General features: G+C 42.5%; 1 protein-coding gene across 5 annotated transcripts in view; it reads left to right on the top strand.

The window, feature by feature from the left end:
• The window catches only part of CACNA1B (calcium voltage-gated channel subunit alpha1 B), a 1,471,643-nt gene that overhangs the window by 910,914 nt on the left and 544,405 nt on the right, over nucleotides 1-16,324 (top strand). For all 5 annotated transcript variants that reach the window (XM_033960470.1, XM_033960471.1, XM_033960469.1 and 2 more), the window contains 2 exons: nucleotides 3,167-3,284; nucleotides 4,080-4,147. In XM_033960470.1, coding sequence (XP_033816361.1) covers nucleotides 3,167-3,284; nucleotides 4,080-4,147 — 186 coding nt within the window. The remainder of the gene's footprint in view (nucleotides 1-3,166; nucleotides 3,285-4,079; nucleotides 4,148-16,324) is intronic.

Genomic DNA, 16,324 nt, shown 5'->3' with positions numbered 1-16,324 from the left:
CTTTCTGGCTTTACTCCTCTTCTGATTGCATCCACATTCTTGGTTGCTCTCTTCATTGCACCTTTCCTACCAATTCTTTGAATGGGAAAAGGTCTTATTTCGCTTCATTAGCATTCCAATGTCTGTTTCTCTCTGTACAGCCTGTAGCCAGATTCTTCACAAAAATTTGCATGTTCTGCTCTCTTAATTTTTGAACCTTACTGCTTCAATGGGAGCCTTTAAGTTTCAAGTTTATTTCAAGTATTTGATTTGATCGCAAAATCCAAATCCAATGCGATTTACATTTAGTTAAAATTAGGTTAAAATAAAAAATAATAAACAAGACAATTAATACTATTTTAATAAAATAATACGTTTGAAAAAGGGAAGAGGAAAAAAAAAAGGATTAAATACAATTCATAAACAAATAAAAAGGGATAGGTAATGAAACAAGAGGTCGGGGAAGGTTACCCACTTAATTTTCACTAAGCAGTACTCCTAGTCCACTTTAAATAATAAAATTTAAATGAATCAGTTAAAAGCATCCTTAAAAAGCCAACTTTTTAGGAGACTTTTAAACTTACTAAGTAATTTTTCTTCTCTTATTTTGATCGGGAGCGAATTCCAGATTTGAGGGGCTGTAACAGAAAAAAATTACATCCCTGCTTGAATAAATGAATTTTAGCGAGGGGACTACTAGTAAAGATTTTTCTTTGGATCTTAAGGATTTAGTGGGAATATAAGGTATTAGAAATCTTTCTAAGAATGCAGGAGCTTTGTTTATTTAATGGTTTCTATCTCCCATTCACAGTTTATTTAGTCCTTTTCAACTGGTTCCCCTTTGTTTTCTTTTCAGCATATATTGTGAGAACTGCTTCTCCTATTTTCTTCCATTTGCTCTGTTCTCTTTACAAGACGTTACAGAGCTCTCACACAGCCCCCTGACAGAACTGTTCATATATGACTTTCCGATAGTCTTTCTTTTCAATGATCTGCTAACGTCCATAATATGGAATTTCTCTCCTTTCTATGCTTTTGTTTCCGGTTTCATCTTACAACATTAGTCTATTCAACAGGAACTCTCCTTTCTTATCTTTTTCCAATTTTTGGTTTTCCCTCTCATTTCTTGTCTTCTCAAGAGGAAACAAATGGTTTTCTGGGATTTTTTTCATCTGCCTTTTCTCTATTACACTTTGTACTTTTCTTAAGTCCTTCTGGGTCTTCCTCGCCTATACTCAGACTTATCTGCCATTCTGAGGTTGTCTCCTTTTTTAGAACCTCCCTACATCTTGCTGTTCTTCCCTTCTCACTCTTATTATTCTTTGCTTGTTTTGGGATAAAGTACAGATACTTACCATAACGAGTGTTATCCGGTGACAGCAGGCAGATATTCTCACATCCCACCCACCTCTGCTGGTTGGCTTCTTCACTTGGGCATAGAACTGACGACCTCGTGAGTTGGCATCAGACAGGAAGGCAGTTGCACATGCGCAGTGTGAGCAGTCTTAAAGCTTCTAAAATTTAAAGTAACAATACACTTTCTCAGAGAGCTGCCCCTGTGCCTAGTGAGGAAGCCTTGCCAAAAGAGGGAAGTAAAGTTAAAAATATTAAAAGTATTCCTAAGCCTGCCAGTTTAACTCCATAAGCAGCCCCTAGGAATACTCAAAAGCTAAGCCATCCTATAGGAAAACCTCCTCAAGCCATGCCTAAAGCATCCAGAACTGGTTTAGCTTTTCCCAAGCCAGCTGTACAGAAACAACCAGAAAGACTACATATCCCAGCAGCCATGGGGCCAGGAAAGGGTAAAAGCAGGGATGGAATACAAACCACACCCAATCAGGCTGAAACTGGTGCAGGCCAGATTAGAAGGTCTCAGAGGGCAGGCTACTACTTGCTGAGCCCAGCTTGGCTGCGCCTGGTCACAACTTATATACACTATCCGTACTGGGCTCCGTGGATGACATCACCCACATGTGAGAATATCTGCCTGCTGTCCCCAGATAACACCCATTACGGTAAGTAACTGTGCTATTTTGTAAACTGCCTTGACCTGCTTGTTCTAAACTGGGTATTAAAAATTAATACTAATATTGATTCTACAACATTTCAAGGATATATTTTAAAAATTCACTTTATTTTGGATTGTCAGATGTAAGCATATTCCATAAATGAGCCACCTGAGTAATATACTTAAAGAGATTGTTTGTTTGTTTTAGTTAGTATATCAAATGGGGGGGGGGGTGTCTGGGACTCAGGGGGGCGTTGGGGGGTTCAGGGAGGGTGTTGATAGGAGGGAGTAGGCATCCCTCCAGCCAGTCTTCATTTGGGGGTTTGGGGAGTTGGCAGCAGGAGGGAGCGGGCATCCCTCCTGCTGATTTCAGGGATACGTGTTAGGAGGGGTCCTCTGCCACAGCTGCGGCAGGGGTATTTTCCCCCCGATCAGCTGAGCTGGCAGGACTCTCCAAAGTGCAGCTTCAGAAAGTCCTGCCTGCTCAGCTCTTCGGGGATTCCCTTGCCACAGTCAACTGATAGTAAGAGATCCCTCAGCAAAGATAGATGGCTGAACTGCCTATCTTTGCGATCAGGCTAAGGTGCGATTCTGTAACCAGCGCCTGTGACATGGGCACCGGTTAGAGAATCAGGGGGGTTAGGTGTCTGTCCGTTAGAGCAGACGTGATTCTGTTTAGGATTCCAATACACGATTCTCAGCTACTTCTTAGGTGGCCACCAAGACCGGCATCTTAAACAGAATCACCCCCTAAAGGGTTGACAAAAAAAATAAGTTTTAAGCAGAATTTTAAACTTTTTAAAATTTGCTTCTGCACACAATTCTTTAGGAAGACTATTCTATAATCTTGCCAGGCAAGAAAAGCTTTCTCCCTCATCACATCATATCACATTCTCGCCATATGAAGCATGACCATCAAAGAATTCCAGCAAAGACGCTGCTAAGTTATTGATTTAGTAATTGATGACATAAAAATGGCAAAACTTTCTTTCATTGTCATTGCCACACATATTTAACAGAGTTTAAAGAGCCCTTCTCTGTTGATGAGTTTAATTTTCATTTTAGCAGCTCCAATGAGTTTCTATCATTCATACAAGGAGATCCCCTTTGCTGTGTGTTGATGAGATGGAAGGGTTAATGTTAAGTTATTGTGTACTTGTTTGTTCATTGATTGTACAGATCCTAACTGGTGAAGATTGGAACGCAGTGATGTACCATGGCATTGAGTCACAGGGAGGTGTCAGCAGAGGGATGTTCTCTTCCATTTACTTCATCGTCTTAACATTGTTTGGAAATTGTATCCTTTGATATCTATTCTTTTTGTGAATTTTAAATATAGTTAATTTTCTTGAATATATATGTGTAGCAATAGATTCATAGAAAAAGGCAGAGTGCCAGGCTTCTCCCTAGGTTGACCAGGACTGGGGATGCTGCAGAAGCAGAGTTCAGAGTCCCTGTTAAGTGAAAGTTTCACCTGTTGCTCATTTGTGACACCTGGTGGCCTGATTGAGACATCACATTAACCATTTCCAAAGGGAACTGTGGTTTATAGACTCTGGCTGAGAACTGTTCCAGAGATTGGTAGTCTGAGTTGGCAGGGGAATGTAAATATGGGGGAAATATCTTAAATAACTGAGAAAAGCTGTATAACTGTTTAGGTCAGTGGTTCTCAGGTCTGATTTCTAGAATCTGGGTCTATTTTTCGGAATGTCTACACCGATATTTGTGAGATACATCCAGACATTTGATGTAAGTACTGTTAATTTACAGATATGTTGCTACCCAGAAAGCCAGACCTGTACAATAATTCCAAATGTGTAGTCGCTGATAGAATTGTATGTATATTTAGAAATAGATGATAAGTTGGGAAACTTTCATTTGTTTGTTCTTACACTGATGGAGCTTGCTATGATTTTCACGAATAATTTGTAAATCAGTTTAGTTGTTCTGTTTCACTGTCATTGATAGGTTCTCATGTACTCATGGACTTGAGTAGTTTCAGCAGCCTACCCCACTAATCTTTTTCAGATCCCCTTATTTTTTTCTGTATTTTTTAAATTTCCCCTATATTCCTGAGCTGAAGCATGAATAGACACACTTCTGAACGTCTTCCTGGCCATCGCTGTTGACAATCTCGCAAATGCTCAAGAGCTGACAAAGGTACAGAAGAACAGACCATAAAAGAGCTAAAGGGGTAATTCTGTACTGGGCATCTTCATTTAGGCACTCCAAGGTTGTGCCCCTAGGATTCCTTATAGAATACAAGCGCAGCCTGATATTGGTGTGCCTAACTTCTAGGTGCCTGCACTTAACACCAGCTCTGTCTGGTGTGCGTGTGACCATTTAAATGTGGCAGCAACATGCATAATGTACCAAATTCTGTAAGTTATGCACTGAAGTGGGAACCCTCTTAGGCCCATATGTGTACCATCTTACAAATATTGGCTATGCAGATAGGCGTGTATTTACAGAATAGTATTTATGTGGAATATTGGCATGTGTGCAAGTGTGTGCACATATGCAGGTAAATGCTAATATTCTAAATATTTGCATGCATAGCATGTGTAATTGTTAGCACCTGATTTATAGAATTGCCTGTCCTTTCCTTTCTTGTTATGTGATCTGTCTATACTAGCTTCATAATCAGGCTTTGCCATCAAAAAGTACCTTGCTGTACACAGACAGTGATTGCATTTTTCAAATATTCAGAAGCAACTGCTGCGTTTGTCCTGAACTTGTGGACAGTGCATTTTCACCGGCAAGGGATGCAGAAGATATCACTTTACATTTTCAATTCTGCCTCCCTGTATCACAAGGCTCTGCCCTCTCTCCTTAGTTTTATCTTTCTGCAAGTGAGGAGGTGTCTTTTTTTTTTTTCATCTGCTCTGCTTAATATTTATTAATTTCAGATGCAGTGGTACCTCAGTTTACGAGTGCACCGGTTTGCGAGTGTTTTGCAAGACGAGCAAAACATTCGGAAAATCGGCACCTTGGAAACTGAGCGCGCCTCGATTTGCGAGCGCCCCCCCCCGTGAACCGGCACCCCCCCCCCCACACCACCATCGGGCACCCCTCCGCCATGATCGGGCACCCCCCGCCGCATCCTGTAGTCCCCCAGAGCCCTCTTCTTACTTTAATGTAGCACCGGCATGTCGGCCTCCTCTTCTGTGCTGGCCTTGAGCATGTGCGCATGCTCAAGGCCTGCGAGTTCACGTTCTCTCCGAGATTCTCCCCCACCCCCACCCTTCATATCGAAGAAGCATGTAAAGACTAGAGGGATTTAGTTTCAGGTTGGTTCAGCCTGTGTAAAAGGCAGCCTGAGGAGACAAGCCCCTAGATATCCTGCTTGCTTGTCTGAGGCAGAAAAAGCTTTCCTCTATTCAGCTACAGTGTAAGCTGATGCAAGAACAGCACAGGCAGCACAGTGAGTACAGCCTATTACTGTCTGAGAGACATTGGGGACTTTGAGGAGTTTCTGGGGCTTCCTTGAGGATTCCCCTCCCATAAAATCCAGTTTTTGATATTTTTTTTTATCTGTTTTTATAGCTCCCCCGGGCCATTTTTGTTGTTAAAATTGCTGTCGCGGCAGTCATCTCAGATTTCCCAATTTTGTTTTAAAAGCCTCTCCCTGCTTCAAAATACCTCTTTTGGGGCTGGAATCAGTCAGGATGGACTCGGTTTAACTACTGCATCATGCCATTTTAGCACCGGATGGGCTTCTGAGGAGTGACTTGCATCATGTGCCGGAGTACGCGAGGGGGGATGGGAGTGTTGGGCTTAGCCCTACCGGGACTTTCCAGAGGCTCAGAGGCACAGAAAGCTCGAAATGTTGGACATAAATCCCTCCTAGAACTCTCTACTGGTGATTCAGCACTACCAGCGAAGTGAAAGTATGCGGGTACCACTTTTACAGGGAGGTCATCTGAGGGAGTCCTAAAGAGGTCCTCTAGGGACTCACGTTAGGTTTTTGACTGATTTTGTGGCCCACATGTATGAGGCCTATGTAAAATACAAACAGTCTCCTGGCCGAGCTGAAGCTGTGCTGGTTAGCATTCAAGAGAATTTATCTCTGCAGAATCTGGCTCCTTTTCCATAAAAGGGACAACAGGAGACTGAGGTCCAGTTAGAGAAGGACTGGGGCGATAAGAGAGCTGAGTCGGTTCTCTCCAGAAGTGCCTCGTCTGTAGGGGAGACAAGTTCTCATGGGAGCGAGGGCAGCCACAAGACTGTAGCAGCCCTAGATCAGAGAGAGGAAAGACATTATGCAGGCTTTTTAAAGCTGTCCAACTTAAATGAAATCATCACAGTTTTTCTGCGGGAACTGCCATGTGCACTTCGAGTGTAAGTTGTGTCTTATTTGAAGGCTAGAGGCGTCCTCAGCAGTCTTCAGTGAACTTCTCTTAACAGAGGTCATTTCAAGAGATTAGGCAGAGGTTTGGTGCCTTTGGATGAAACTCAATATCAAGTGCCCATTTGGCATCCAATTTCAAGAAGTCCTAATGATACCAAACCCCTCTCTGCTCTTCCCCAGATAAGTGGGAGACTTGCAGAGTATTGGGAGACCTTGGAACAGATTTGCACATCATTAGAGAGGAGTACATGCTTGAATTTTTTTTCAGTCACCTCAAATTTTTCATAGACTTCTTGGTGGGGAGGCCAGAGAAAGCAGCCAGGGTATAAGAAATGGTGCAATGGCTGCTGTAGATCGGGGCAGTGAAAGAAGTTCTGGCTTGAGCAGATACTCTATATACTTCATTTTGCCAAAGAAAGATCTGGATGACTGAAGACCAATTCTGGATCTCAAGTTGGTCAATATAGCCTTAACAATGCCCTAGTTCTATGTGGAGACAGTAAGATCAGTTATTGCTCCGGGGGGACTATCTAGCCTCTCTAGATCTGACGGAGGCTTACTTGCATATTCCCATTTTTCCAGCTCATAGAAGGTTTCTCAGATTCTATGTGCAGGAGAAACATTTTCAGTTAGCAGCACTCCCATTGGACTTGCAGTGACGCCACACATGTTTACTAAGGTTATGGTAGTGACAGCAGCACATTTGTGCAGCGCTGGGATTCAGGTTCATCCGTACCTAGACGACTGGCTCATCAGGGCTCCATCCCAGGCAGAGGGCCACAGGGCAGTGATGTAATTAGTCCACCTCTTGCAGAAACTGGCCTGGATCATCAATTTCTGAAAGAGTCATCTGGGACCCTCGCAATCCCTGGAGTACTTGGGGATTGTATTTAACATGGCAAAGAGATATGTCTTTCTTCTGGAGTCTCACAAACAAAAGCTGAGGTAGCAGATTTTAAAGATTCTAGCAATGCCAGCCCCAATAGCATGGTATTATCTACAGTTATTAGGGTCTATGGTGACAACAAAGGTGGTACCGTGGGTATAAGCTCATCTCCAACCTCTCCAGAATGCACTATTGTCCTGCTGGTCGCCATGGATGGATTCCCTTCAGATGCTATTGGAGTGGACAGTGGAAGCCCGTTAAAGTTTGTGATTTTGTCCAAGGGATTGTCTCTATGCGTAGCAATGTGAGTGATCCTAACTACAGATGCCAGCCTTGACCGCTGGGGAGGTCATTGTGAGGATCATCCGCCGCAAGGCTACTGGGAGCCTTTGGATAGAACATGGTCCATCAACTGATTGGAGTTGAGAGCCATTTAAATGGTGTTACGGGTCTTCCAACAGACCATGGAAAGGAAAGCGGTCAGTCTTCTTGGAAAGTGCCACTGCAGTGGCTTATATCAACAAACAAGGAGGCACCAAGAGTGCGTCATTAAAACTGGAGGTCCAGCTGTTATTTCAACTGGGCAGAGAACCATCTGCTAATCATCTCAGCAGTGTAAATAGAGGGAGTGAACAATGTTCAAGCCGACTTTCTCAGTTGACAGACGCTGGACCCGAGAGAGTGGTCCCTATCACAAATAGCATTCAACAGGATTGTTCAGTGCTAAGGGCATCTGACATTCAATTTAAAGGCATCAGCCCATAATAACAAGACTGAGCGATTCTTCAGTCGAAGATGCAAGTGGGGAAGTGCTGGTGTGGACACTCTAGTACAACCTATCAGGAATCTCTTGTATGTGTTCCCACCTTGGCCAATAAAAGGCCGAGTCATTCAAAGAATAGCGATGCATCGAGGACTGGTGATTCTCATAGCTCCAGATTGGCTGCGTCACCTATGATACGAGATCTAGTTCAGCTGCACAGATCAGAGTTTGAGATTTCTCCATCTGACGCTGCTCACACAGGGCCTAGTCACCTTAAAGAATACGGAACACTTTGAGCTTATGACATGGTTCTTGAGCGCACAGCCCTAATACAAAAAAGATTCTCAGAGGTGGTCATAGCTACACTCTTTTGCTCCAAGAAACCAGTGACAGTAGTAGCTTACTTGAAAATATGGAAATCACTTGAGCTCTGGTGTTCGGAGCAATAGAAAGAGTCAGTTAGGGCACTGATTGCTATAATCCTATCTTTCCTTCAAGAGGGCCTAGAAAAGGGCCTGACGGTCAGTTTCTTAAAGGTTCAAGTGGTCAGTCTTTCCTGTTTTCGAGTTGGTTTGAAAAGAGATTCACTGACCTCTCACCTGGACATTTCCAGGTTCTTGAAGGGAGCAGTGCAGTTGTGTCCACCAATAAGTCCAGCTTGTCCTTCATGGAACCTTAACCTCATGTTTAGGGCCCTGTGTAAGGCCTTTGTAGGAGGCCATGCTGACGGACCTCATAATAAAGACAGTCTTTCTAGTAGCCATTGTTTCAGCCATTGTTGAAGAGTTTAGGAGCTCCAGGCCCTGTCATGCAGAGAACCATTCCTCAGAATTATGTAGGCAGGAATGTCTCTGTATATGGTTCCTGATTCACATGGCGTTCCATGTGAATCAGGAAATCTGACTGCCGGCATTCCAGGCCCAGGCATAAAGAAGCAGGACAAAATACTAGCATGACTAGATGTCCAAAGGGTGCTACTTCGTTACCTGGAGGTGATTAAAAATTTTAGGCTGTCAGATCATCTCTTCGTCCTAATGGACACTGGACACAGAGGAAGGCTGGTTTCAAAGACCTCGATTGCCAGAGGGATATGGATAGCTCACATTGGATGTGGTAAACGTCCTTAAAAGTATATTACACCAGAGGTGTGGCTTCTTCATGAGTGGTGTCTAAGACGGATTTGCATGAGGTGACTTGTAGGGCAGCTACATAGTCCACGCTACACACATTTACTAAGTTTTACAGAGTGGATGTAACAGCATAAAAGCACTTCACTTGTGGGCCCTTAGTGCTAACAGCAGACTCTTCTAGCCCACCTTAGGCTCTAAGGACTGCTTTGATATGTCCCACAGGTTCAGGACTCGTGTGCTTTTTGTACTGGAAGAAGATTGAGGTAACAACCTAATTTTCTATTGCTGCTGCTAGATATAATTATAGTGGTTATCCAGTCACAAACATTTTTTGCATGTATATTGCAGCATATGCAGGATTTGTGCTGGTATTTTATAAAAACAGGCATCTACGTGTCTTTAGACTCCTTCATGCACTCAGTCTTTGATCTGTTATAAAATTATCCTCCACACAGCAGCTATGTGGTTTAATTCTCTTTGCAGGCCTAAATTAAACTGCTTAGCTGTAGAAATAATGCTCACTCTGCCTAGGGTTGCCAGATTTTCTGATTGGAAAATCCGGACCCCTAGACCTGCCCCCAAGCCCACCCATCCCACCCCAGCCCTGCCCCCCATGCCTGCTCATCGGTCGGGGAGGAAATCCACACATGCGCAAATTTCCTCCCTGTCCGATGCGATTTGAGGCATGTCCGGGGAAATCCAGATGGCTGATAACCCTGACTCTTCCCTAATTCTGTACTGACACAACCACGATAGCTGCAGCAATTAGAGGGATTTTTGGCAGCATTATTCAAATTGTGCCATTGAACCTTTTATGAATAGGAAACATACATGTTTAAACATACAAATCCTTTTGAATATTGATTTGTTTTGTTTAACTTTTAAAAAGTCAGAAATATTACCTTCTAAAATGGTGCTATAAAAAGTGGTGATTTGATACGTGGAGGGGCATAATCAAAAAAAGCGTCCAAGTCCATTTTGGGCCTAAGTCAGACACGGGAAAAGGTCCATTTTCGAAAAAATACATCCAACATATTTTTTTTTGAAAATCGTCTAACTGTATGCAGCTGTCTGATCGTCCAGGCTGCTAAGTTGTCCATCTTTATACCCCATTTTCATCCAAAAATTTGTCCAAGTCAAAAACGCTTAGAAAAAGTGTCAACAAAGTGACACTTAAAAATTGTACCAGACTGGACACTTAAAAATTGTACCAGAGTAGTGGGGTACCTTACAGGGCACTGCTATGAACTTCACAAAAAGGGTGCCACATACATATCTCTCCACAACAACCTTATAGGTCATGGTGAGCCCCCCAAAACACCCCCCAGAACCGACTAGACCCACCTGGGCACCTCCATTTAAGTGTCTCAAGGCCATGCACTAAGTTTATTCTATCTGTTATAGAATATTAACATAACCTGATATTGGCACACTTAACATTTAGTGTCCTTCACACTAACATAAATGTGGTTCTTAATGTGGCAAGAACACATGCAACTTAACAGTATTCTATAAGTTACACATGTAACTGGGAGCCTTGCCCATGCTTTGCCCCTATGTATGCTCCTCTTCCACTCTAAGCGGATATTTTGCAGAAGGGTTTAGACACCTGGCTGGCACTTTCACTGGTATGTGAATACATATGCGAGAAAGTTCTAGTATTATAGACATTTACATGTGCAAGGGGTACATTAATGCAGGTGCCAGTCATCTTGCATAATCCTAATTACTCCAGAATGAAGGGTGAACGATAATAATAGTCCCAATACCAGGCTGCAAACTACAGACTTAAAGCCCCAAAAAAAGTAAACCAACTTGCTTAAGATCACAGCAAAGGTATTATAGCTTAATTAGGATGTGATATCATTTTATCATTGCTTGTGTTTGTTTTATTGTCCTTATAAGCCTAGATTAAATTTTTATTGTATTTTAGAGGCCCCCCTCTTCTGATTGCATTAGGATGTGTTGCTGTTTGACATTTTGTCAAGTTAATGTTTTAAAGATTTGTATTATTGTACCAAGTGTAAAAGAAAGGGTATATAACCAAGCAAATCAATAAATAGTGACTCAGAACTCAAAATGGGCTCAGGTCCCACAGATACTGCAGTGTTAGTACACAAATAGGCATAGTTTTTAAGATATAGTATTTATTGATTTTTTTTTGTTTTGTTTATTTAAAAGAAAGCTTTATAGACTCTCCCTCCAGAGAAATATTTGATGTAGTGTGCATTGTAAAAACATAAATACAAATTGAAGGAAAACAAAGAAACAAGTAGCAGATCGCAGTATTTACATGTTTGCATAGTGCTGACTAGCTTTACTCTAACATACTGTAGCATAAGGGGAGACTTGACCACCAAATCAGATGACACCTCTGTGGCCTACTCTAAAGTGACCAAAAGACCCAGCCTCTGGTATCCCTCAGAAGCTCAGAAACAAGTTTTCAGACTTTTCCCAAAGGCTAAAAAATGTAACCATTGGGTTGCTAGTGCTGATCCACAGCCTGGTAGCTTGGTTCCTCCACTGGGTTGCTAGAGCTGATCTGCACCCTGGCAGCCTGGGCTATTGGCCCAACACTTCAGGAACACCCCTAGTGGTTCACCTCTGCCCGTTCACAGCATACCAGCTCTGAAAAGAGCTTTGTGTTAACCAGTGACAGAGTTTCATATCTAAGGAGTTACTTCTCAATAGAACAAAATGCATAGCTATGACTCTAGGCAGTGCAAGCTCGTAGACTGTAGTTCAGAGTTTCTCAACCCATGGGAGTAAGCTGGCTGACTGTTGGGGGTATGCGGTCTGGCCACCAATTCCTGCCAATTTCTGCCCATCCATCCGCCGCTGCTGCCGCTGCTACCTGGGATCTTGCGTTCCTGCCGCCCCCCCCCCCCCCCCCCCGCTCCCGCAACAATCTTCTTGGAACCACACTTGCTCCTTCAGGCTTCAGCCTTCGGCAGCGCTCCTTGTGGTGGGCGGCACACACAGCGATCAGAGAAAAGGCTTCTGGGTCAGCCACGTGCAGCATGTAGGTTGCTGCTTGCACCATCCATTGAGGGACCGAAGGAGAAGCGAGTGCAGTTCAGACAAGTAAGAGGGACATGATGATTTGCGACCATTTGGGGTTCGATAATAATTGACTTAGGCCCAGATTCACTAAAGATCACTCAATCACTGTTGGCCAATTCTCGGGCCGATTTGCAAACAACAGTTGATTCACTATCAAGTGAATCGGGGCATGAAAACTCACCGACTCGATCGCCTCACTAAGCGATTTAAGTCGGTGCAGAGCCCTGACAGTAGTGACAGGAGAAGCAGCCTCCTGCCACTGCTGTCAGGGCTTCTGCTTTTCTTTAATTTTTTAATGGGACAGATGTTCTACGCGACTTAAATGTGCACCATCTGTCTCCGAGGAAGGCTGTTTTTAGGCTGAAACGCTCCTGCCAAAGTGGAGCGTCGGGTGTTTACTGAGACACTCGCCAACGTTGGAATTGGCACACAGCCATTTACATAAGTGTTGCTGTTTCTTCTGATATACACTAAAATATTTTTTTTCCAGTTAGACACAAATAGAGTTCATGTATAAGGACGGGATGGAGGTTTGACGTAAATGATTATATGGTGATTGATATATCCAGGATAAGGACCTAAAATAACATATATGTTATAAGAGGTTCTATGTACTGAGCTGTTAAGCCTCTATATGATACTTCAACCTCCTAGTGAATTCATTATTTGGGAAAGTTTTCTCTAAATTAGGGTATCCGTACCAATGGTTTGAGCAGGATGTCATTTATATTGTATTAAACTGTTCACCACTCAGTACACTTTTATGTGTAATTAAAAATCTGCAAAATAACAACTTTTTGTGATCCAAAGAAACCCCATTTTTTAATGATATAAGTTCATTGTGGTTAGGATTAGCTTGAAAATGATCCGTGTTCTTCGTCTGGTAATACAGTTACCAACAGGTCTACAGCAGTCGGGTTTTAGAATCGTAAAACCCAATGCAAAATAGCCAAACAAATGTTAGTGAATCAATTGCTTGCCTATTTTGCATGGAGTTTTACAAATTTGCATGACCAGATTGGGAAATGGGCAATCGAGGGGGAAAACAATTGGTGGGCCGTTTAGTGAATCGGATCGGTTAGCAGTGATCGTGGCTAAACCTGTAAAAACAGTGTCCCAAATCACTTACAATATTGATTCACTCTTTGATGATGTCTAAAATTGATTATTGCAATTCTTTATTTAAAGGAATTGCACTATATGAAATTAAACGATTACAAATCATACAAAATACAGCTATAAAATTAATAACCAATTCAAAAAAAATTGATCATGTAACACCACTCCTTAAAGAGGCTCATTGGCTCCCTGTTAATTACAGAATCACTTATAAATTATGTTTAATTATTTTTAAAACTCTGATCAATAAGACCCCTGCATTTTTATATAGATTTCTTATTCCATATTCTACAAAGAGAATTCTACGTTCTAGTGAACAAAATCTTCTATCTATCCCTTCATTAAAAATTATCAATACAAGGAGACAATTTATTTTTTCATGTACTGCACCGCAAACATGGAACGCCCTTCCTATTTTTTTATGAGAGGAAAAAGAGCTTGGAAAATTTAAAACTGAACTTAAAACCTTCCTTTTTAAAGATGCTTTTACAACATAATTTTAGTATCAGTATCATGTTTACTATATAATACCTGTGTTAACTATTTCCCTTTGTGTTTTCCCTCAATGTTTCTTCTTTACTTTATGAATTGTAGTTCATCCCTCCTTTCCCATGTTTATCAATGTTAAAATCAAGAGTTTTTACCCATTTTTTAAGTAATTGTATGTACTGTATTGTTTGTTTTATTTTTTTATATTTAATAATTGTAAATTTTAAAGTGTACATCGCTTAGAATATTTGATTAAGCGATTGATCAAGTCTCCTAATAAACTTGAAACTTGAAACTTGTTTATTGACGATCGCTGACTTTAGTGAATCGGGGCTTTAGTACTAATAGAAACAGAACTTTGTGTTACATTGCAGCTGAAGTGGGGCAATGAACATAAGAGATGCTGCTGCTGGATCAGATCAGTGGTCCAACATGCCCAGCAGTCCGCTCACACAGCGGCCCTTTTGGTCAAACACCAGGGCCCTAACTGAGACTAGCCCTACCAGCGTACATCCATGTTCAGTAGGAACTTGTCTAACTTTGTCTTGAATCCCTGGAGGGTGTTTTCCCCTATGACAGCCTCCGGGAGAGTGTTCCAGTTTTCCACCACTCTCTGGGAGGGTTAAGTGTCTTGTCCAAAATCACAAGGAACCACAGTGGAATCAAACCTGGTTCTGTGGTGGTTTAAGTGCCTTTTGTGTTAGAGGGCATGGCATGGGTGGATAATTTGACAATAAATTTCACAGATTAATTGTTTATTGAATTGGATTTGGTAGTGGAGAGGGACAGATTGAAGGGGATGCAAGGTGGGGGATTATTAGACATAGTGATGGAGGGAGAGATGTGGAATGGTGCTAGAGAGGGGTGATAGGAATGAGCATGGGCATGGGGGCCATGGTGAAAAATGTTGTACATGATCCAGGAGATGAGGGAGGGAGAAATATTGGATTGGGAGGGGGGCCAGAAAGGAGGTAGGGAATGGAGATGTCAGACCTCTGGCAGGGGGAGGGGATGTGTATGAGAGAACATGCCCATAGTGACTAATCAGTACAAGTATTTTTTGTATCTAATGTTGTATGTTGCATTCCCCCCCCCCCCTTTTTTTTTTTTTTTTTTTTTTTTTAATAAGGAGATTCAATGGATCTTTTTGTGCTAAAAGAAATGCTTATCTCATCCAAACAAGCCCAGGTCTCCCATCAAACTGTAAGAACAAACGTGGGCCTACAGTTCATAGAGAATTTGCCAATAGTGACAGACCAAGTTTTATCTTATTTCTCTGGGAAAATGAAAAAAGGAATCTTGACTAGTCACTATGGGCTAGATTCACTAGCAAACCGATCGTGTACTGATTGGTTTGCGACCCGATTTCCCTCCGACCCGATTTACTAACCTCTCCGATCCAATTCCGATCCATGCATGCAAATGAGGGGAAACAGCATGCAAAGTAGGCAGGGACATGATTCACAAAACTTTTCAGGAAACAACAACTGGGCTGGCCGATCCCAAAAAAAGCGACTGCTGAGGACCAGTCGCTCAGGTCCTTGCCTTCTGCCGAACCTGCTCTCTGCCCTGCTTCTCTGCTCTCAGCTCCAAATCTCCTGCCTGCCCTGAATCTCCTCTCACCTGCCTGCCCTGAATCTCCTCTCTCCTGCCTGCCCCAAATCTCCTGCCTGCCCTGAATCTCCTCTCACCTGCCTGCCCTGAATCTCCTCTCTACTGCCTGCCCCAAATCTCCTGCCTGCCCTGAATCTCCTTCTCTCTCCTGCGTGCCCCAAATTTCCTCTCTCCTGCCTGTCCCAAAGTGCAAGCCCTGTGGTTTTAACCCACGGGCTTAAAGCGGGTTAAAACCACAGGCTTGCAAAAAAGTTTAAACAGTTAAAAAATTATCTGCCGGGCTCAGAGGGCCACCGCATGCGCAGACTATCTACAGATGGTCTGCACATGCATCAGGATCGCTCTCTAGTGATCCATGTGGTGGGTGGGGGGCTTGTCAACGATTGTCCCCATTTACATGCAGGCCTTTTGTGAATTTGTCGGCCTGCATGCAATCGGGGACGGATCGGACACAGAATCGGGGGTTAGTGAATCTAGCCTTATGATCAGTAAGAACATACCAGCTGACAACAGGCCAGATAGTTTACTTTATGGGAATGAAACATAACTGTTTTTGATATGTAGTTTAATTTTGTAGTTACCATTCTGTATTGTTAATAAGATTATACAGAATTGTTTGTATATTAAAAACAAATGGAAGAAGTTTATAAGAAACCAAGACCTTAGCTGACATTGGTTGTTTATTTAAAAAAAAAATTAATATAAGAAATGGCATTACAATTAGTACTATTATTATGGGGGCAGAGTCAGGGGTGGAATTTAGGTGGGTATGGGGCAGAGTTTGGACAAGGTACTCGGTTGGTATTTGTTAGGCTTAGGGGATACATGGCTTGAAAAGGTTGAGAAACACTGCTCTAGCTCATGCTGGCTTCTTTGCTTTTGAGCCATTCAGCTTGGTTGGTCCATCTTGCCCAACTTGTTC

The sequence above is a fragment of the Geotrypetes seraphini genome, chromosome 10 (assembly GCF_902459505.1).
Source record: "Geotrypetes seraphini chromosome 10, aGeoSer1.1, whole genome shotgun sequence".
Taxonomy (NCBI): Eukaryota; Metazoa; Chordata; class Amphibia; order Gymnophiona; family Dermophiidae; genus Geotrypetes; species Geotrypetes seraphini.
The sequence above is the reverse complement of the archived record's forward strand: the minus strand, read 5'-3'. Positions and strand labels throughout refer to the sequence as shown.